General features: G+C 40.0%; 1 protein-coding gene and 1 long non-coding RNA gene across 12 annotated transcripts in view; one reads left to right on the top strand and one right to left on the bottom strand.

The window, feature by feature from the left end:
• ZCCHC24 (zinc finger CCHC-type containing 24) overlaps positions 1–24,144 on the top strand; it is a 106,774-nt gene extending 82,630 nt beyond the window's left edge. Inside the window, exons 3-4 of the mRNA XM_064430317.1 lie at positions 8,864–9,028; positions 17,321–24,144. Of these exons, the coding sequence (XP_064286387.1) occupies positions 8,864–9,028; positions 17,321–17,434 (279 nt within the window). The 3' untranslated portion in view covers positions 17,435–24,144. The remainder of the gene's footprint in view (positions 1–8,863; positions 9,029–17,320) is intronic.
• The window catches only part of LOC135306424 (uncharacterized), a 137,143-nt gene that overhangs the window by 110,002 nt on the left and 2,809 nt on the right, over positions 1–24,332 (bottom strand). The window lies entirely within an intron of this gene.

Consider the following 24,332-nt stretch of genomic DNA (forward strand, 5'->3'; position numbering starts at 1 on the left):
TGTAAATTGACACCAAGATGCACCCATTATAAGATTAAGGTACAGTAGTTCATGAAGAGCAAGTAATGTTTTGGAAATTGCCCTGTCTGCAATTAAATTTCCAGTGTATCTTTCAAACAGTTCAAATAGTAAGGACAACACTATTATTTTGCATATAGCTGGAAGAGAGAAGCCTCAGATTTCTCAGCTGTAACATACCAAAAAACAACATAAGCTCTATGGTCACCCCATGAATTGGAAAATTCTCAGATCCAAATACTCCTGAAAATATGCTTTGACCAAGCAGTGGTGTACCCAGTCTAGCCTGGACATTCCTATGGCCATGGCTGGACCCTAGTCTTCCCATGCAGCTTCTTTACCTGGACACTTAAACCATCACAGAATTAACTGGAAAACTGTAGCTTTATCTCATCATCATAATTTAATCCACATCTTTTCTTCAGGTAGAAACTTTGCATAAACACATCTCAGAACAGCAATGAAGCAGAAAGCAGCATCCCAGTTGTTGAATTTGGCTCCAAAAGCACCTGCTGCTCACTTAGATTTGGAATCAAATTGCCTTCAATGACATCTGTCTGCCTTCCCACCTGTTCTGAACAGTCCCATGACCAATGGGGAGGCAAGGGGTCTGTCAGAACTACTCCACTGCTTTCAAAAGGACAGATCACAATCCTTAGACCTGCCAGTTTCTCACTAGATCAGTGCCCCAGCTGTGCCACATTAGCCCTAGGAGAATTGCGAAATCCACATGAAGGCATCTGAGGTGAACCAATTAAACAAGTCCAAAAATATGTCTTAACCTCAGCTTGGAAGAGGTAATGCTTGATTATAGCAAGGGTTTGACCCTCCCTTCTCCAAAACCCTGATTCCAACTACTAAATAAATATGAACATATTAAATATAGTGTGCCACCAGAGGGGGAGGGAGAGGAGGAGAGTATTGCTATTGTATGTTCTCAAGCAACAGATGAAGAGGAACAAAAGAGTCCAAACATCAGGAAACTATTAAAATGAATACATTCTTAGTTTCTTCATAATTAATTCAGCATGTCCAATTTTGTATCAGAGAAGGGAAAGGAAAGATTTCAACCACTTCCTTTTAGCTCAAGCTGTTTGTAAGTATATGATCTTGTAATGCTGAAAAGAAGTGCCTCACTGCATCCCAGCAGGCGAGTGTAATTTTAACTCTTCCACATGCCTAATTTGATATGCAAATCCCTATTTTGTGTGTCATACAGTTCTTAAATTACACAGCAATGACCCAGGTTTGCTTAGGCACACTCCATCCCCACTTTCTAGCCCCACCCCCTTTTTTACTTTGTACTGCATTAAACTTTACCTTGAAAACAATTTTCACTATGCAATTTCCTAAGTGATTTTTTTTCAGTTTGCTTGCCTTGTTGCACAATTTAACATTTAGTTCAAATTTTAATGGTTACCTTCACATGCATAAGGACCTGTTCTTGAAACTTTAGCTTCTGGGTTTGACAGAATTATGCAATACTTTCAGAAGAAGATTCATTGAGCAGCTATTTATATAATAAATAATTCATTGTTTTCAAGGCCCTACAGGAACAAGCACATTAAAGCAGTGATTGACCACAAGCATAGATAGCCCATGTGGGAGCTCTTTCATGGTCATTCAACAAGCAAAGAGTAGCATGTGCAGGTAAAATAAATCCTTGAAATACAGTCAACCAAGATAATTATTTGCAGCTTTCCTTAACAGAAGATTTGGGTAAGGTTGGGGGAGTTCTGTGGCTCTGAAAATGTACCAAACACATTAAATATTTGATTGCAGCCTGTTGCCCTGTATATAACACATGATATACTAAATATATAAACATAGCTGGAAAATTCATGTGAACACTTAGGAAATGCAGAAGTATATCTGAGAATATTTAGAATCTGAATTATTTAGAATTTGTGAATGCAAGGGAAGTTTACCCTTCTGTTAAGGCTCCACTAAAGGGACAACAGGTTTCTATGCAATACAGTATACACTCAAATATTCTTCTATGAAAAGGAGTGACTGAAAAAAACTGAGTGTTATTTGCTTGCTTTTTTCATAATAGCACTTATGTAAGTGAAATGATGGTCAAGGTTCCAGTATGCTACACAAGCTACATTACCACAGGTAGCCCAAAGTGATTTATTCAATGCCACAAGAGCTGCAGAAGTGGCAGGAAACAGCAAGAGGACCTTGCCCCACTGCAGATGAAGAGCTGAGATACAATCTGACCACAAACAGAAAGAAAACCTCTTAAGGCTCTATACTCAATCCAGGTGCTGTAAGTCCAACACCAGTCCCATCACCACGTTACTGTTCTACCAAATACTTTTGTCTTCTACCGTTTCCTTGCATCCACATGTCCAAGTCCTTTTTTATCTGGACAGAGGCCTGTGAAAGCAGCATGCTATTCACTAACATTTGTTTACTCAGACTGGATAGTACTAAGTGTTTACATGTTTCCTATATCTATATTAGCTGTGGAATGATGAGTAGGACTGGCAAAGAAAACCCATACTATCAACCTCTCAGACCATTCAGTATTCGGTAATTGACATAATTGCAGAATTAGCAACTATTCCGCTTCAAACTAACTTAGCATAGTAATGATATCGTATCTTTGCTCCTGACAGCATGGCTAGAACTCTGAAAAATCTGTGAAACCAGATATTGATTTGACTGTTGGAATGCTCACCAAGCCAGATTCTTGGATTTCTAGACTTTGATCAACATGTCCATGACAACTATGCCTATTGATTCAATCACCATCAGAAACCATATGCATGTTATTAGTAACAAACTGGTAAACCTTTCTCTTGGTTTATCTTTGTGGAAACTAGATCAAAATCACAGTTAACATACACAACACTGTTGACAACACTGGTTTTCCAAAATAACCAAGAGGTACATACACAAGCTATCCATTGGTCTTCTGTCATGTAAAAATTTATCTGTAAAATTTCATTGGCACAACTTAATATGCTTTTAAATCTTCCCAAAAATTGAGACTTGGGGAGTGAAAATGTTCGTAACAGTAGAAATAGGGTATTTCTTCAAGAAAAATAAAAGAAACAATGCTGGTTTGTGCTGCCCACTGCACAAACTTGCATGTTTTGTTTAACATTCTGGGAAATTGAGTAAAGTATACCTTACTTGACTGTAACAGCTTCATTATTTGGGACCTCAGTTCAAATCCCCCTTCTACCTTGATCATGTTGTAAGAGCAGCAGTGGCACACTTGTGACAAAAGGTTTCAGATCAGCAATGACCAATGAGCTTCAACTGCCATGAAATGTCAGTTTCTATGGATACAGAGGTGGGAAAACCATGCAGTAGACTCCCCAGTCAGAGGCTGAAGTAGCCCTAAGCCATGCCACAGACAAGTCTCCTAAGAAAATCCCAGTCCAATAAAAAACATACTGGCCTCCTCTTTTAAGCTACACAAACAAGTTTAAGTTTTCTTTATTTTTCAGCCATGTCTCGCTCAGATATAATTTTATCTATCATAAATCTTTAATCTGAAATATCCAATACAACTAGAAGTTCCATAATTCCTATTGTTCAGCAAAACAAATAGAACTTTCTATTTAAATAGTAATGCTGTAGTGAAGAGCCTTTCTGACCATTATGCATTCTTTCCCTTAACAGGCCCGTATCAAGACCTCGCATCATATCACTAATAAACAAATTAAACTAGAGAAAAAGCCAAAAAAAAGCATTAGTTTGGTTTCTGTATCCCCTAGATGCTCTTTCTAAATTGCATGTACTAATTAAAGACGTAGTGCCTGTTGGTTTCAATCAATACCTCAGTCTTCGGTGTCAGACATCAGCAGTGTCATTCCTAAACACATCACCTGTCTGCCTATGTATTCATTTGACATATTCTGTTGACACTCAAGATTTAGATGAGCACAAAAGTGAGGAAGGACAAGGGAGAAAAAAAGTTGACCAATCCAAAGATTCCATTTTATGAGCCATTTCGGCATAAGTGTGCAAGTGTGTCCTCGTTCTTTACACAGTATGCACACAGCTGAGACAGGTGAGAGCACTTCTGTGAATTTCCCAATGCTCTGCAACTTGCTGCCACCTCAGAACCAGAATGCCACAACACCCAGTACACTGAATCAGTCCTTCTACTTTTCATTTTCTAATTGAACCTTTTGGGAATGTGTTACCATACCTTGATTAAAAGATACAATAGGCACAGGAGTACACAGTAACAGCAATAGGGCATTTTTAATGCCATCTCCCAATTGTGCTGACTTTGAGTTGAGAATGTTGGAGCATTCACATTTCAAAATACAGCTCTGACCCTCCCACTCCCACAAACCACTCGGGAGCCAGTCAGTGCATCAAGCTGTTGTTTGCTGCTACCCTTTTCTCTTCATTTGATGAAGCATACTTACAAGCAGACCCTCAGAGTTCTTCTATGAAGGGGATCCACCTACCAATGTTAGGCTGATTTCATCTTTTCCTGTGCTGTACAGAGCCCTTTCAGCTGTATAAAACCAACTTAGGGGAGATGAGGGGAAGAAAAGCATTAAATTGTGTCTCTGCATTTTGCTATGAGGAAACTCAGGCTCATGTTGTTTATAATTAATCTAGTTTTAAGCAGGGCATGTTGGGGGAGGGGGGGCATGTTTTGTTTTTGCTGACTCTGCAAACTGATACTTTGAGGGAATTGTTTAGGGAAAGCAGAGAGTCCTTTATTATGTACGTCATTGCCAAGTGATTTGGCAGATCCCTCATGAGATGCACTCTCTGATACGTTGACAGAGGGCTGGACTGGCCAGTTACCAGCACAAAAGCTCAACTTAAACACTTTTAAAATCTTATGATGGCCAATTTGTGGTTTTGGCTCAAGAAAGAAAGAGGATGAAAAATAGAGACAGCTGGGTGTCAGTGAGGGATGGAATACTGAGGTAATTTTTGTTACTTTGCCACACAGAATTCACTGGCTTTGTACATTGGTTGTTTCCAGCCAAGGCAAACACACACACTGACTAGGTACACCTGCAAAGGTGATGGCAGTTATGTCAGTGCTTGTCCAAAGTCAAAAGATCAAAAAACTCCCAGTGTTGACATTGAGGCATACTTCAAGCAATGGCTAGTTTCTGGTACTCTGGTACCAAAATCTGTTTGGTTTTGATCCTCCCCAAAGGCCTACCTGTCCAGGATGCAGTAAATCCTTGAAATATCCAAATGAAGACACACCAAGTTCTTGCAGCCAAGGATAGAAACCAGGCCAAAGGTTTACCTGGGCTTATGGGCAATAGGACAGTGTATTTTAATATGATAACAACAAAATATTGTGCCATTATGAACAGAACCATAACTTTGCCAGATTAACTCTGCACGTAAAAAAATAAATCCCTATCTGCAGAAAGAATAAGAAGAGAAAGCTCAGTACAGGAATTGCAGGACCTGAACACCAACCAAAGCCTATTATTAACCATTCAAATGGAGCTGGGGTGGAGAGAGAATAGGAGGCTAATGGTTTAAACAAGGTAAATCCCATATTCTATAAATTAATGATTTTTAAGTTAATACTAAATGACAAAATGTGTCTTCTTGCTCTTTTTTGGCATTTAGTTAAGGAAGAACCTCTGGTGAAAATAGTTCTTGCCCTCCAGCTGAATGAGCTCTGAGATACCTCAGTGCAGAGTGACCGGGTGCTGGAGCACCCTGTGGGCAGGGCTGGCTGCTTCTGTGCCAAGGAGCAGGCTGTTTCTTGGAAATGTTTATGCAATTCAGCTGTGCTCCTGCTGGAGCCAGACACTTTAAATTAAAAAAAACAAAAAACAAAAAAAAAAAAAAACCCAAAAAAACCCAAACCACCAACAGCTACAAAAAAACCCTAACAACAAACAAACCAGACTACCCAGCCTCAGATCTCCCAGGCCATTAGTGTATCTCACTCAGATTTCACCTTATACCAAACACTGTCAAATACCTGTTTTGTTTGGTTCTGCAGGGTGGACGGAGTTGGGAGGGTTGCCTTCACTGCTGTCAGTGATTCCTAATGATGTTTCCCACTAGAGAAAATGAACTTGCTTGTTTGCAAGTCCAAATTCGCTGTGGGGCACAGCTTGGAAAACTGAAGATATGGGAAGGAAAATAATATCTATTAGGGCAATGCATAAACATCCATAAAGCAGAATAGCAAAACACCTACAGAGAATGTTGTAACTTTGCCAACAAACTAATTAGAGTCACTGACTGAGGAGGGAGCTGTGACAGTCAAAAAGTTAAAATAAAAATAAATCAGAAGTTTAGTCTAGCAGTTATAACAGGAAATAACCAACAGAGTCAGGCCTCCTACATTATTTTCCTGGTTCTGCTTCCGATTTACCAAGAAGGTTGGAGAAGTCAGATTTTAAAAGTAGCTTTTAATTTGGAAAGCCTCCATTTCTGCTGCCTAGCTGTACACACAGAGGACTCCACAGACCAGTATCTTCAGTGCTCCCTGTGCATGTGTGAGGGCAGAGCATTTCAGGGCATTGGTGTCTCTGAAGTCACGTATGTGACCTGGACAAACCCACAGTCGCTGGCCCGCCCAAGTGGCTGTCTCTGAAAGTTTCCCATCTGGGAATTGTGGCTGGCACAATGTATTGCTGTGGGAGTCTGTTTAAATGCTCTTTATGGCTGACATAACATATTGCTGTGGGAGTGTTATGTTCAAATAAGCTTTGTAAACATTTACAAGACTTCCAAGATGCACTCTGTCTCCAAAGTCCGTGCTATTTCTTTTGGAAATAATGAACCCTGTGATCTGCACATTTTCTGAAAGGACTGCTGCTTGGTAAGGTCACTAGGCTGCATTTTCAAGTCTGGCTGCAGGAGGAGTTTACATAGAGGGTGACTTAATCAGAGAATCAAAAATAATTTGTCTTCTGTTCAATAATACCCCCCTATTAGAAACTGCAAATAAAACAACCTGTGATGCTTCAGGAGGAGAGGGCAGGTCTCTAAAACACAGGAGCTCTCTGGACATAGGGTTTCTGTTCAATTTCATAAGAATTTCTAAATGAAGAGAGCATGTGGCTTCTTCTTACACTGACTTGTTGTACAAGCTCTTCAGAGGCAGAACCAAATAAAGTATCCAGAATAAGGATGTCTCCTAAATTGACATTTTTCTGCACTACATTCATTTGCAATCTCTCATCCTTATCAAGGGACACCATGGGTCGAAGAGCTACACTCTTGAGTGCCTGCCAGCACGCACCTAGTTGTGGAAGTCTCAATGTTTCTCACTATATCAGTGCACTATTTTTTCTTTTGTGCTATACTACTGTAAATATGTGTGTCCTGGTCAGCTTTATCTTTGTGGTTAGCTAGACTATTTCCAGTGGCTTGTCAGAAGCAAATTACTGTAGTTGTTTGCCTTTTTGTAATGGAGATTGCTACTAATCTGATCTTCTAAAGAATATTGCTATGCTGAGGAATGAGCATAAAAAAAACCAGAGAATGTTGTTTACTGACACTACAGAAAGAAAAATAAAGGCTGGAGTGGGTTTGGTGTCCCCTGCTCTTCCACCCACAGCATGCGGGGGAGAGCGCACTCAATGTTCCTTTCCCTTCTTGCTCCCACACGCGACCCAGGAGGTAACACAGTGTTCACCATCTCCATCAGCCACTGGAGCCTGAGTCTCAGAGCTCCTGCCAAGATCAGGTCTTCTGCCAACCACCTGCTTTTGCAACCCGTGTTTTCACATAGAAAGCAACTTGGACCTACACACTGAGAAATCGTACAAACTCCCAAAACAAAAACAAATGCCTTCCCAGCATGATGGCTCATTTCACTTTTGTAAACTTTATCTGGAAGCCTTAAAAAAGAAAAGCTGCTTAGGCCTGACATGTATGTAAGTGACAAAGAACCCTTTGATAGGTGATCACAGTACACTGCCACTATACAGGCAAAGAATCTCCCTCTAGGCAGCAACAAACTAAACATGGTGACATGGACAGTGTTTCAACACCTGCGAGGGACTCTGGGAAAACTTCATCTTTACAGCCATCCTAGCACAGCTGGATGCAACGCCCTCATCTTCACATACCTCACCATATTTTGTTAAGCACAACACACAATTTTAGTGAATGAATGCATATACAAAAATATAAACCTGATATTTGCGTACGGTCACTGTCAACTCTACTGGCTTCTCTAGATAAAAAGGTTTTCTTTAAGGGACATTTAACATTCAGACATTACAACACACCATTTGACAATCCTTTCCTGTTTCCTTCAAAAGGCAGAAATAGTGAAACCATTTACCAAGAGCCAGAAACCAGATAAAGTTAGTGCAAGTTATTATTTCCACTACTCAGAATGTCTTTCCTTTGTACTCAATCCCAGTTTGTGCACTTCTATATGATAACATATAGGCTGAGAAAAGCAGAACTATTAAAAATTTTCTTAACTACAGGTTTTTAGTGGAAAATAGACTAGATTTCTAAACTAGAATTTCTAGTTTAAAAGTCATCCTTTATTAGTAATGAACTACTCCTCCTGATGATATATATATTACTAGTGATATATACTCAATAGAGGTGATTTTATCATAATGAAACTAACATTAAAACTATTTATTCAAAAAGAGAAAGGGTATATTTCTAAACACTGTGTCACTAACAGGTATTGCGTTTTCTTGAACTTTTGAATATTTCTTACAGAAACCACTCTCAGAACTGTTAGATTCTGTCTTCAACACATGAACTCTCCATTAAAGGGACATGTCCTTCATGCTTGCCTCCAATATCTCCTGCCCAATGTTTCCTAATTTAAAAAATGTTTATTTTTCTACTACACCCATCCGTTTTCAGTCATTCATTGCTACTTCCCTTTGTTTTGTAGGCTCGTCCAAAAGGAGAAGGCCTCACACCATACCAGGGCAAGAAACGCTGCTTTGGTGAATACAAGTGCCCCAAATGCAAGAGAAAATGGATGAGTGGAAACTCCTGGGCTAACATGGGACAAGAATGTATCAAGTGCCACATTAATGTTTATCCTCACAAACAGGTAGGAGAAATGCAGACCTACAATGGCAACAGGCTTGGAGCTAGGAATGCTGTTGACTTTGTAAAGTGTGGGTAAGACTCAAAAAGAACTTGACTGCAACACACCACAGAGAATGTTTCCCAGATGAGCTGTCTCAGTCCTGGAAATCTGAACAGGTGTCATCAGAGTTGCAAAATTTGAATGTTCTTTCTTTCAGTACAAATACCTCAAACTCAAAGCCTTTGCCTTTCTTATAGAAAGAAACTATGGGGCTTTTTAATCTTAGAGTAAAAAAAGTTCAGCAATAGCAATTGGCCTTCTAGTTCTTCTGATTCTCTTCATATTTACACCAATTTATTGTTTCATTCCACTGGTGTCAGCAGAGTTACTTCCCATGTGTACTGCTTTTTTCACTTGTTGGATTTTCTCAAGGGGCACTTGCTACTTACAAAGAGTAATGATAAAGGAGAACAATATTAAGATGACTCCTACCTACAAAATTAATTGGTTAATGACACTAACTTAACATAAAAACCTCAGAGCTTCCAACGCCTCTTGTTCCTTACCTCTGTATAGACAGCTTGTCTAAAAAATCCAAAATCCAGGCTAAGTCACTTACCACATGCATAGAAGTACAGTCTTGAGGGTGAGAGAAATTACAGGACCATTGATAGCACAAGTTTATAAATAATTACCTTGTTTTTTCCATCATTTATGTTGATGTTCAAAGGGTCAAGAAATCATTCAAGAGGTATCCCATCCACACTGTACAGGAGGCATTATAGGCTTAGAAGTGTACATTTTTGTAATAAAGTTTCGCAAGTAGTCCAGAGCTGCAGAGCTGGAGGAGTCCAGTCTGCACAGCAGTACTGAAGTCAGACACACACTGTGGGAGGGTTGCAATCTGCAGTGCAGCTCTCCACAGTCAACCCCATCACCGTTTCCATGCTATTCCCTAAGCACACCATAACTCATGGATGTGGAAGAGCACGTGGCTATCTGTGTGTTCATGTCCCAGCAGCAGGTTATCTCAGTTATCTAAGATTTTCAAGACAAGAATGCATTTCAGCTAGGCTTCCCAATTTAAATAACCTGCAACCAGTCACTAGTGCACTTCCTCAAAATGTGAACTTTGAACCTCAAGCTGAAAGATTCTCTGTCCTTTTGTCACTGCCTCACCTCCATCTGCTTCTATTTCTCAGTTACCCTTGTCATCCTTTCTGGTCCTTTTCATTCTTCCAGAGGTGCCCTGTGCTGCTTCTGATTAAGCATAACAGCAGCAGGCAGACAGTGAAGGGAACAGCACCAGTTCATGCCCAGAGCCAGCAGCAGCAGAGAGCTACCAGGCTGCAGGGGGTCTGTGGTGCTTCTTGGCACAGCTTCCTGTCTGCTATCCCATACGTGGTGTTTGCACATGCATCCAGTGCCACACCAGACTCTCTAAACATTAATCAACACTTATCAGTGGGGAGCTATTCTGCCCCATTTTGGAAAATATCTATATTATACCTAGTCACTGGTACTCTTACACCAAAACCTGTATTTTTTAAAAGCACAGTGAACAATTTCATTAGATTTCAATATTTCTAGTTTAAGAATTAAAGCACAAAAAAGTCTTGTGCATTAATATGGTTGTTTTTTTTAACACTACCACCTTAACCTTTTCTAGATATGTTTCCTATTTATTCTTTATATTTTGATTATCTTGTTGGTACCTACCATAGCAGAGGCCTCATTCATGTTTGATTTTGTATGCATTTCTAGAAGTTTTTAAGCCCTTACTTCCCTCTCAGTGGATGTCCTCAGTTAATTATGTGTGCCTTCTGCATTTATTATATGGGATCAATGTATTCTCATCTGAATCTTCCACTAGACAGGTTTTCCAACTTAAATAATTCACCAGAGAAAATATCTTGCCTCCCCCTACACACCATGATTCTCTTGTGTCATTTTAACTCCATTTGAAAAAAATAGTGTTGCAATTAAAGAACACTGCACACAGACACTACAAAACAGCAATGTCACCACAATATGCGATATGATTTATGATAGTACAAATAATCAATAAATTGAGTTTTTTCCTCAGTTTAACAAAAAGCAGATGACCTGTAGAAGTCTGACCTCCTTTCAAGATCAGACAGTATTTACTTCTAGTGAAATAAATTGTTTCTCCTTTCAGGCAATCTTGTCAATTTCTCTTCAGCAATGTGCTGGAATTCATCATCTCCTATTCTTACTCTTTGCCCTACCATTTGGTAATCACATAATTGTAACCTAACAAAAAAAACCCTAAAAACTTCCAAAGCTATAAAAACTGGAAACATCTCAGCCCATATCTAAAACATTCAGGGACCACAGTTCCCTGGTGAGGGCTTATGATAGAAAGTTTCCATTCAGCATATTCATCATGAAAACTCACACCAGGTCAAATCAATCCCCCCTGTTCCACACCTGGTCCTAGGCAGTGGCAGACACTTCCAGAAAGGTGTGTGTGTATAGACAAGAAAAAACAATCACCCCAAAGATACTTCACCAGCCCCTTGTATGGCCTAGTGACTATCTCAACATTCTCCCAGTTTGTCACCAAACAGATCAAACCTTGCAGAGTCTATGAAAGAGCTGAAATCCAACCACATGGGCCACCAAGCCTTGCTGTGTCACTGTAGGAGAGTAGGATGCTTGTGTCCAATTTAGGACAAAAATTTCAAAACCATATTTCAGAATTGCTTAATATTTATCATTGCAGTGAATTAGGAGTTTCTTCTCACTTGCTGGGCTTGCCCTTTTCTCCCATCCTCATCTCCATAGCTGTATTTTGTCTTCCCCAGCCATTTTCCCAAATCCATGGACTTCCCAGTACTGTAAGGTCTGTCCATGTCTCATAAAGAATGGTTTGGTGCTGAAGTACTCGCATATAACTGGCTCAGGCAATAATATCAGAGTACTGAAGATAATAATCTCCACTCCGCATAGCTCTGGGTAGCCATTCAAGCACATATGTTGGCTCTGTGAATGGCTTGTGCAGCTATGCTCAAATCTTGATTTCCTATGCATACCTTTCGTTAGTGAGTCCCTGGAGAGGAGAGCAGCCACACTTTCCTGCCACCTGCTCATTGTTCCTGGAGGCTCATTTCATTCCAGGAAACTATCCTGGGCCAGTTCCCCACAAGGAATGACTCAATTCAGCCCTATGCTCTTAGTCCACATGGCCTAACTGTGAGAATGAGCTTTTAATCTCTCTGGGGCAGGAAAAGTCTTCTCAGCACTTTTACAGCTGTGTATATACTTTAGAGTGCTCTATAAATACAGCTCTAAATCTCCGTATTTAAAAGAGATGGTGGAGCATGTCTTACAAGAAGTAACACAAGGGCCTGACAGGAGAGCTGCTGCCATTCATTCCCCAACTCATCCACCAAGGAGGGAATCAGGTGGCTGTCACACCTGAGCTGCAAAACTGCTCCTCAAGCAAGTTTTGCTAAATTATTCCACTGTGTTCCTCCTTCTGCATTTTCACCACTCCTTGAAGTGACAAACCTTCCCATGGGAGTGCTTATAGGAATGCACAAAACATGGGGCAAAAAACATAGGCCCACTGAGCTCAAGCCTTACTGGAGGCTAAAGAACTACCCGGACAAATCTGCTCTATGGCAATTTCAAAAGTTGCTTCCCAGGTAGTAACTTGAACTCTAAACATAAACAGGAATCTCAGACAAGAATTAAACCTCTACCTATTCTTCCAAGGAATTTGGATTTTGTGGTTGTTTATGCTCCTTCTTACCCTGCTTCAGCAACGGAGCCAGTCCTTAAAGTCATTCACCAGCATCCTTGGCAGTGTTACAGCCCAGATGCCAAGCTCTGAATCCTCATTCTCTTCCCCTGCTACTATAGCAGCAACATCTGCGCCCATGGTTATTTCCTGGCTGGCCTCTTATCAAGGCTTCTTCTCCGACTTTGTGGCTAAGGCCAGTGCTGTTTGTGATGACAGCTGTTGCACTGGTGCAGAACCAGCCATCTGGTGACTGATTTGTCCTCTTGGACACTATTTTCTTCCAGCTGTCAGGAATTTACTGTTGGACTGGAAATAATTTGGTATGTAAATACATACCTCATGATACTCAAGTTATTACTTTCATGGGCAATTCAGTGGTCTCATCATAATTCCCATATCTGAGTGCAACCACAGCCACCTCACTTCCCTCAGTATGGAGAGTGGTGGGTATGATCACTCAAGGCCAATAAACTTTTCAACAGTTTCAAGCCTACAAGTATGATCTTTTGACTCTTTAGATTTAATAAACCCTCCTCAGCATGCCCATGTTTGTGTACTCCAGCTTTGGGAATACAGTTCCCCTCAGACTGCTGCTTTTCTGAACTCTTAAAGAAGAGATTTTTACCATTTACCTCATGCTGTTATCATTCATTCCTAGCTGGCCTGTCCCAGAGGCATGCTGCTGACAGAGGCTGCATGCTCTCTCTAAGCATCCTGCTTCTGATCTGCCTTCTTATCACTGTCTCTTGGATGCATGGCGACAGCCCAGGGCCTTGGAAATGTTCCTCTTCCCCCAGGCAGATAGAAAAGCAGAGGGTCTGCTGCTCAAGAATGGACATAGCATTTAATCTTTTCTTCCCCAGTGCCCAATTTTTTTTTATTGGACTAAAAATTGACAAATTCATGATAGCATGTTTCTTAAGGGAAGCATGGCTCCTTAAGACAGTTAACCTTACAATTATCCTGCCAGCAATAGCTGCAGAATCTTTCTGTTCACATTCCTAATCTGACATTTAATAATCTTATATGCTGCATTAAGACTTGATGTAAATGAGTCCAGAAAATGATTTGAAAATGTTTTCTCTCATTTCAATTCTGATGTCATCCTCTATCCATCAGTGGTGCAATTAAATTGTTCCATTCCACAGCAGAAAATACAAACAGAAGTAGGCACATTATTGCATTTGCACCTTAGTGGAAGTAATTGCCCTCAAGATGTCCTAGTGATGCTTTCTTTAACACTAACACTTCATAAAGGTGAGTTTTTTGATGGAGAGCTTTGGGGTTTCAGCTGACTGTTGGGGAATGCAGAGGTCATGCAGTACATCTAGACTGGGACAGCAATAACTCATAGTCAAAAGTTAATTCGCAGGTCAGGAATTTATATATAAATTTGAATTTGTCAGCTTCATTCACCTGCAGCAATATCTTTATTCACCACCATCAAATGCTTTCCTGGTGGAGCTGCACAAGATTATTTCCACCCCACAACTACCAGGAGAAAATTAAACAAAGATGCACTAAAGTGAAGTCTGGAAGAATACAACTGCGGATGCTTGCATTAAAAAAAAAAAAAAAAAAAAAAACAAACCACAACAAAATTTAACTTTTACAGTTAAACTCTCCATTTAATGGAAAATAAGATACCTTTCCCCTGAGGAACATAGCAGGATTTACTATTGTTCTACAAGCCCCATTTCTCTGCTTTCTAAGGAAAGGAGTTAACTTTTCAGCCAAATAGCTTGTCCCCTTCTCCACACCCTGTCCAAGTGCATGGCTGAGTCCTCAGCAGCAGTGCAGGGCTCTTGCAGCCTCCTCAGTTACCGGTGTCTCCTGCAGAATTCAGGCAGTCCCCAGAGCTGACATAGTGTACAACAGCCAGGCCCTGCTGCCCACTCTTGTGCCAGTGTCCTCTCCTTCCCAGCTCTGTGACTAACATCCTACACTTTTAGCATGGTGTAGGAATGGTTCCAAGAGTATAAGGTTATTACTTTTAGGTTCTCCTCAATTAGTAACAGACAGCAGCAGGACAAGAACACTTGCTACTCAGGGTGATTAAGGGGTTCTTTTTTGCCTTTACAAGATACCATGAAGAGAAAACGGCAAACGGAGGTAAGCTGGGACTTCATTTTGTGCAAAAGTTAGGTTGAAATGGTTTTTTGAGACACAAACCACACCAGTACACTACCGATTTCAAAGCCTCAGCCCTCCACCACCTCACCAGAAATGCAGTCTGGGCTCTGCACGGCTTCATGCCTTCCAGCTTGGCCCTTGGCAACCTGCTTTCCTGCATTTGTAACCCCTCTCTCCCCAGCCTGTGTCCTAACATGCTGGTAACAATAACAGTTCTGAAATCAAAATGCTTTGCAGGCCAAAAAGCTGAGCTCAATCAACGCAGGGGGAAAGCAAACTATGGAGAGCTATTGTTTCTGAAAACCATCCAAAAACTCTTGGCGCTTCAAGGCATTCCCAATGTCCTTTGCACTATTTCCAGGAAAAATGATTCCCAAGGCCTCGCATATTAAAAAAAAAAATCTGGCTTATATCAATAAACATGATAACTGCTGTATTTTTCTCTTTAATCAGAGCACAGCTAGCATGTAGAAGCAATCAGAGCTGAGTCAAATAGCCTGTTTCAAGTGTAGCATTTCAAAACTCTCATTCGCTGTGGAAGAGTGTAGATTAACCCCTGGGACTCCAGAACCTGCACTTCATCTTGTATATTTATGTAATGCAAATTCTTGAAGAGTATTTGTGGGCAGATGTTGGTGGAACAAGTGGTAGATGAGGTAGAAAGGCAGTTTTCTGACCAAACATACCTATTCAACTTGCCTGTCTTGTGAAATAGGCAGTACCTGGACCAGTGCTTGCACTGCAAGCCTAGAAACAGAATTGCTTGTTCTGATCCCAAATCTCAACACAGTGACATCAAACATTTAAAGCTCAGTAGGGTCGCAGGGCATTTGGAGATGAAGAGTACACTACCTTCCTCATCTGACCCAGGAAATCCACTTTGCAGTTGAAATGTAAATGAAGACTCAAAGACCTGCATGGTGCAGGACAATATCATGGTTCAAAACACTGAATCAGAAACAAACCATTGACAATCACTACTGAGTCATTCCTATATATTGTTTTGACTAGCTGTGCAACATAAGTGTGTTGCACTTAAAATCACGATGATAGGCTATATTTTGTGTCATTTTAGCTATTCAGAGAGAGAAACCCTTCTACTCCCTGATTTATGAGCAGTTCTTGCAGTATTACATAGCCAAAAAAAGAGTTTTAAATATCTCCGTTCCTGTCCACAGTTTCAGGTAGGTGGCTTGACAAAGAACTTAAAAATGAAATCTTAGATGATCAGGTGTACTTTAAGACCTTACAGATAAAGAAAAGCCTTTAAGATTAAGAAAGGTGTTAAGGCATAAATGGCCACGATGGTGTAATTTTTATTTACCCACCCACTGCTCCAAGAATCACATTTTGAAGATATAAGCAAGGGTCTAATACCCCTGTAAAAACAGTGAGAAGCTTGTGGCTAGTTTTCAGATTTCACACCACATGCTGTGTCTACCACAGTCCCATGGAAGAGCTGCTGCCTTCATGGCACTGTGAAATGAAACAGCCTTTCAAATTCATTTCATGAAAACAGATCAATTATGGGTTAGGGAACTTGGGAGTGTTTTCCAAGCAAATGGTGCACTTTATTAACTTCTACCTCGCATCTCTATCACTTTCCTACCTATTAGACTTCCCAAACCTTTAACTTTGTCACAATATTTAACATAGGTATTTTATTTCCAGAATAACTGTGAGGCCTTTTACATGTCATGAAAAGTGAAAGCACAAATACCTAATAACAATGAATCAGCTTAATTTCCTCCAACACTGATTTCATGAATGTTTTTAAAAATACATAATTTATTACGCAGATTCAGTGCAAAGGATTATGTCACAATGTTGGATTTTGTTTTGGCTTTGTATAAGTTTGGAATTTTTTAAATTTTATTAAAAGCTTTGCAGCTGCTCTGCTTTGAAACTTTCAGCCTCAAAAACATGGGACTATCTATTGGGAAAGCACCATTTAGCTGTGTCATATCTGTGCAACATTATGACAGTTTTCTTCATGTAGCAGCTAGTCCTAACATTGATAATCCCTGCTCTGCATTGCCGGGTAATGGGATTCCCATGATTTAGGTGTTAATGCCTTTGGGACATCTAAGCTACTGGAGCTAAGCAAATGAACTCTTTTGTTTACTACTTTTTATAAAAGAAGTTCTCAATTCAGTATTTTTGTAATTTGTCTGCAACAAAGTTAAAACCACCTTTATGAAGACTGACATTAAATTGGGAGGTCACTCTGAACCGGTGTAGAGCTGAAGGGCCGCAAAAAATCACTCCATACCTTTAGGAAAGAAACATAGTACTTTTTCAATTACCAGTACAAAGCTCACTTAGGGCATAAAAGTAGACTTCTCATCCTTAATAAAGAGTAACAAGGACAAAACCTTAGATCTAATCTGATTTCCTTCCTGCCACTGCAGAGACCCCTGGAAAAGCCGGACGGCCTGGATGTGTCAGACCAGAGCAAAGAACATCCTCAGCATCTGTGTGAGAAGTGCAAAGTTTTGGGCTACTACTGCCGCCGAGTGCAATAAACCGTCAAAGTGGCCTCTTCCCATCCCCATCATCCTTAGAGATTCTCTGGCAGCATGCGATCAACAGCAGCACAACAGATCAAGATAAAAGCTAAAAGAATTGCCAATATTGCCTATCTAATAATATGCCTTACCATTAATAGAATGTAACATTTCTCCTGTGCATGTGCATGCATGCAATAGGTATTTACAGGACTATGATTTGTATACATATATATGTAAATTTATATATGTACACACATAAGGTGTTACTGATGATGTTCACTACAGAACTACAGTTACAGGTTCTGCTGATTGTTTACACAGACCCTATATCACAGCCAGGTGAAATGAAGTACTTTTCAAAAGGCAAGGAATAATATTCACAAGGAATATTTGTTACATGTATGGCTTTTGCAGAGATTCAGTAACTGTGGGGCCACTAATTGTAAGCACTCACCCACAACACGATCACTATTCTTATTATATGACAAGACAAAGGAAGATGAAACAAGCCACAGCATAAAAGGGGAATTACTGCTTTCCCAGTTTTAGAAAGTCTTAAGAGTTTTGTGCTGCTGATTTCTTGGACTTTTTTTCTATTTGTTACCATCTCTTGGGCAGGGCTTAGGCAAAATAATTTTTGCAGGACATGGAAAAAAAAGTGAATAATTGTTTGAGGGGTGTGGGTTGGGTAGGAAGGGAATGCCATAAGATTCCAAGAGGTTTTTGGAGGAGACAAAATTGGCTTGCTTATGCAACTACCAGATCCTTTCCTTGTCATATAAACCCACTGACATGGCCCCTTCTATGTGCATGGCCTGTTCATTAGGCCACAAGCTTCATAAATTTACAATGAATAAGGGGATAAGAATACTTAAAACTGACCCCAATACCCTTTACTGAAAGATTAGCCAAACTTACTATTTATAGTAGTTTAAAAGCCACTTTCTGGAAATATTTTATGTCCTGTTTTCTACTATAGAAATTTGTTATAATATGAAACATGTTAGCCATAGGGGTGTTTTAAGGCATGGAGAACACTCTATATATAACCCTCTTTCTTTATGTCTTCCTGAAGAAGACCCACATACCTGGGTAGAAATTTAGGAATTATATTTCATTGTCCAATTTCAGGTAGAACTTTGCACAGGGACAGCTTGCTGCAAAGAACATCTCGTCAGGGATTGGCAAATATAAACTGAAAGTACCTCGAGATAGTATCCTGTTTGTATGGCTACGTCAGAGTACATTGGCAAAAGGACACAACAAGCAATTAATCTGTAGCATTCACTAAAAAAATTAGATGAATGTTTGAGGGGGGGGTTACATCAGCAATTTATATTTTTATGAAGTTTCCTTTAGGGAGATTGTTTTGTGTGAATGATACTTAGAGAAAACAATTTAAATCCTAAATAACTTGATGTGAACTAAATGTGTTCTGAGGACTAGTTCTGTAATGCAGAGACAGTGGGGGGTTTATGCCAAGTGATAGCAGGGTGTTACCAGTATGTCAAGACAAGCTCTTATAAAGAAAGTGGAAAACTTATCACAAGCATTCACCTGCTTTGCTATAAGCAGGGCAAAATTGCATCTGCTTGTTTGGTGGGAGTGGCAGGTACATCTCTTGCAAATGCCATTATTTACGGGCAGCCCGAGTGCCCCAGCCTGCTGCTCACAGCAATGGACAAGCATCCTGACTCCTGGCTTCTGACCACAGCTCTCCCATAGCTCCCTGATTCTGGGCAAGTCACAAGATCCTTCTGGACCTCAGTTTCCCCAGCTGCAAAAAGGGGGTAATAATACTTTAGCATACCTACCTCACAGGAGAGTTGTGAGGTTTACTTAATATCTCTTAAGTGTTTTGGCATCACTGGATGAAAAGTGCTATGTAATGCTAAAATAGAATTAACTAAATTAATCACTTGGAAACTACTTTTGCCCAGTTAGCAACTCCAACTAAAATAGCTGAAAATAATGTTATTGAAAGTAACACTAATAAACAGTTCAGTTGCCTTAGTGAAGAGATGCAGTTTTAGCATTTTGAAATGCAAACACATTCTTTTGCACAGATCCACAAATTAACTTAGAGACAAATTCTCTCAACAAAGATACTAATCTCTCTATACAAATAAGAAAATACACAAGCAAATCTAGGGGTGGATTTTCTAAGCTTGACCTCTAGGATTAATCTCAATAGTTTGTTTCAAGCATGAGTAATTTTGAAAGAGCAGCTTTTTAAACCAGATCTATTTTTTCCTCTTGAGCACTTAATAGTACAGGAACAAAAAAAAAAAAAGACCTAGATGGTTCACATCTAGCTAAAGAACATGTAGAAAAACCCCCTTAGATGAAGATAAGGGAAAACGTTATTTTATTTTCTTCCTGAAACTAAGGTGTTGCTATCAAACATTTTGTTCAGCACTGAAATAATCTCCCTGTTATGATAACCACTAAAACCAGTAGAATAGCACAACTCTTGATATAGCTGTATCACTATATAACACACCACCAGGTTCTGATAAAAAGCTGACTAAAAGACATTATAAGCATTGGTATTTTCATTACAGTGCCCTATTAAGAATTGTTTATCCAGATTCAACACTGCAAGGCAATGCCTTTAGTTTATGAATTTGTAGATTGTACTAAAAACACACGTGATCTACTTTAACACAATGTCTATAGGTGTAGCATAATAATTTTTGAGAGCACACTTATGAGAGTTCAGTATTTATATTATTCATGTGTTCCTAGGCAGAAGACATATAAAGTATTAAAGTGATACTTAGCACATCTGTAACAAAGAGGAGAGCAGATTTCCCCGTGCCCCGGCGCTGGGGGAAAGCAGATGAAGAGCACAAGGTGTGAAAAGCAAGGGGGGGACACTGCGGTGGTTTGTGCTGCCCAAGGCGGAGGCGCAGATCTGGCAGCGCGGGTGGCAGCGGGCACCGGGTCCCTGCACAGGCTGAACCCCTGCCTAAAACCGGCCCGGGCAGGGCAGCAGCGCCGAGCCCGGCCGGGGCATCCCTCTGTCCATCCCCGCATGGCAGCAATGCCGAGCCCGGCCGGGGCATCCCTCTGTCCATCCCCGCATGGCAGCAATGCCGAGCCCGGCCGGGGCATCCCTCTGTCCATCCCCGCAGGGCAGCAGCGCCGAGCCCGGCCGGGGCATCCCTCTGTCCATCCCCGCATGGCAGCAATGCCGAGCCCGGCCGGGGCATCCCTCTGTCCATCCCCGCATGGCAGCAATGCCGAGCCCGGCCGGGGCATCCCTCTGTCCATCCCCGCATGGCAGCAGCGCCGAGCCCGGCCGGGGCATCCCTCTGTCCATCCCCGCATGGCAGCAATGCCGAGCTCGGCCGGGGCATCCCTCTGTCCATCCCCGCATGGCAGCAATGCCGAGCCCGGCCGGGGCATCCCTCTGTCCATCCCCGCATGGCTTGGCTGCCGGATTGGAGCTTTGGGCCGGAGCATTGGCTCCACACTCGAGTCTGTGCAGTGGGAGGTGCTGGAAAAACACATCCACATAATTGTGGATAGCAGCTTATGACCATTGGCTTTTAGTTGGTGGCACAGAAGGGACATTTCTGAGTTCTTATTTCAAAGGGAAAAAAGGACTATTGATTACAAAATATAGATTATTTCTACTCCCTCCCCACCCGAAGGTAATTCACCTATAGATGTAACCAGCTCTCTCCAAACCAGAAAAAAAAAGTGAAGGTGCAGATTTTTGAGTGGAAAACTGAGGAATTGATTTATCTTTTAAAATGTAGTGACTGCCTTCTGATGTTCTCTAACTAGCTCTGCATTGGGAGCATCAGCTAGCAATCAGTTGAAGGCATTAGTAGACAGTATTGGCCAGAGTGAAGCAAGCATCAATAAAAAGAGTTTTAAATCAATACAGGCCTCCCTAAACTGAGTATTCTTTAGGGCTGTACCTGAGAGCAGTTTGGCTCTGTGCGTGTATTTGGCAAACTGGATTTTCAACCTCAGATATTTACTGTTGACAGCCCACCAGTATATCCTGTCCTATTCTACTTTTTAATTTTCACCTTTTTTTTTTAAACTTCCATTTATTTCTTTAAAACCAACAACAACAAAAAAAAAAATAAAAAAAAAAATAAACATCCCACAATTTGTTTCATGAGTTGGTCATAACATTTCATATCGAATTTGGCATTGGCATGCCTCTGGAAAAATGTTTGAGTAATTTGAAACGTGTGTCATAGGTTTTTAGCTGCTTTAACCTAATGAGGCTGCAATGAAGTTATTGCAAATCCTTCATTTAAAGATGATGAAGAAATATCCTAGTAGTTTAAAGGATGGCCCCATTTTAGCCAGTTCCTACTGCTGCTACCACAGATGTAAAATGAAGCCACACAAGCAAAATTTGAGGCATTTTTGTCTCAAAGTTGCTATTTAACGTCAGATAAATACACAAGAGTATATATTATTTCTGAAAATAGGTGTATTTTGAAGTTCCCCATTATATGGGACTTAGTTTTTAAACTAAAAATGTGAAGTTGACATATGTCTGAGAGAAGCCTTATACCTAGAAGTATTATCTGCATTTTACCTTTTTATATAACATGAAATTTAGATTATACATGGATTTTATACCTGTGACACTCTAGCATTTTTTAAAAGAAAAAGAAAAAAAGAAAAAAGAAACCCAAAACCTACTTAAAACGTTAAAAGTTTAGAGCTTTTGAAAATATCAGACTCCATAGACTAGTCATCTTTGTCCTGCAGTTACAATGAAGATTTTTTTTTTGTCCTATTCTGGATCCTAAGAGTTGTTCACTGAACAGTAAGCAATAAATCATCAACACATGTTTTTCAAGTTAAGTAGATAGACATGTATTTTCCACTTGCCTTTGCCAACATATTTTAAAATGTGATTGAACTATCCCCATAGAAAAATCATTCTTTCAGATATCACTCCACTCCCAACTGGGCTTCCACCCATATCTCTTTCTTATCTGCAAAACCAGTGCTGTCCATAGAGTTTGCTGTATCGCTCAAGTGCTCAGAGGGCTGTTTGAGATCTTAGATATAGGGATGATGGATTGTGTTTCTAGGATGAATTTCAAAGGGACAATCGTGTGCAGTTACTAGCTATAGATGATTGATATAAATGTTTACCCCTGTATGAAGTATTTTACAGTTTTACTTGCAGATGTGTATTTATCTTGAGTTATACTTGACATAGAGTTTCTTTCAATTTTTTTTTAATACTATGTGTGTATTTTGGAAACCTTTCTAGATGTTAAAATTTTTGAATGGTTACAAATATTTCTTATAATACTGAATTGTTATCTGGAAACTCTTTGCAGTAACTTTTTTGTATATATTTGAGGGCCTTTTTAAAAAAGTATTGTTTGTTTTTTGGGCAAAGTTTTTACAATTGGGAAGCTTTCAGAAGGGCCTTCCTCTCAACTAGGATACTAACAGAGGTAAGAGTTTTCTTAAGTATTTTGCAGTATTTTGCAGAACTAAGGATGTATCCTCAAGAAAATATTTATGGAAATAATTTACTTTTTTTTTTACAATGCTTTTGTCTGTATAAAGTATGCAACAGAACTACATTAAGAAGGAAATATTGTCTACATAAAATATTATATGAAAGTTGGTACATAATTCTGACAAAAAACCTTGCAATTCTTTAAGCCATATTGTTTTTGTTATCCTTGGATGAAAATATCAGTATTAAGTAACCAGTGTATTATTCAAGTGCTTAGACTTATATGAAAATGCTTATTGGTTTATTTATGTGTATTTGGGGAACGAGTGCTAGAAAAGCTATCACTAGACATGTAGCAAGTGAGGAGCAAATAACAGTATACTGTCACTTTATGGCCTTGTGAGAGACACCAAGGTGTTGGAAGCACTGTGGAGACTCAGCTTCCAGAAACTCCGAAGCACAAGTGGTGGGTTTCAAATGGTGGCTCTTTGCTTCCCCATAACTAGAGGGGAAGAAAGTTGGTTGGGACACTGTTTAACTTGACTTTCACAACTCTTTGCAGACTGTGAGCTCAGCTATGCAGTATCATCTACAGCAATAATATCAATCAAAGGATGTAAGAGAAAAGGATTGAAGTAGATTATTGTAGGGGTTTACGTTTATTTTAATTAGAACTCATAGCAATATAGAATATGCATGTGCACGTATTCGAAGCATTTTACACTTTACATTTCATGTAGTTTGATTATATTATGAAGGATTGAGTTTTTAGTTTGATATTTTACCATGCTAAAATGGGAGGTCTGCCCAGCCCTATACTGGATTCTTGTTTCCTTTAAAAGGTTATTTAGTACAGCACTCACTGCATTGTGTAATAGTGCTAAAACTAACACTATTGTATGAATTTCTTCAGCTTTAAGAAAAAACTAGCCTAACAATTATTACATTTGTTTAACTGTACTTACTGACCTTGTCAGATTCAGTTGGCAAATTGTGTAATTTCTTTTTCTGTAACTGTTAATAAACTTGTACAGCTAAAACAAACAAAACCTATGGACAAAGGCCTCAGAGGTACCAGTTCTGTTTCAGCAATCAAGATGACAGCTTGCTCATCTGGTGACTGTGTTGCTACTGAGACTGTAAAACCTCTGTTGTGGATTGTCCATAAAATGGCATTCCGACATGTGCCTTATTTGCTGGATAGTATACAGCTTTCCTCTAGTATTCTAGCATTTTAATGCTGTATTAAAGTATTGCAAAAAACCCAGCAAGAGCATGGTGTGGTTTTCTTGAACATTCCTTGAACATTATTCCCAGCTGCAATGGGTTCCTGGTTATGGCCTGGCCAGCCAGCCTGGTTCCTGAGGAGCAAACCTGCCCTACCACAGCGGTGACCCAGACCATGGGAAGAAGACTCTCCACTGCTAGTGGGACACCTTGGGTTAATGGTGCCAG

This window comes from Passer domesticus, chromosome 8 (assembly GCF_036417665.1).
Source record: "Passer domesticus isolate bPasDom1 chromosome 8, bPasDom1.hap1, whole genome shotgun sequence".
Lineage (NCBI taxonomy): Eukaryota > Metazoa > Chordata > Aves > Passeriformes > Passeridae > Passer > Passer domesticus.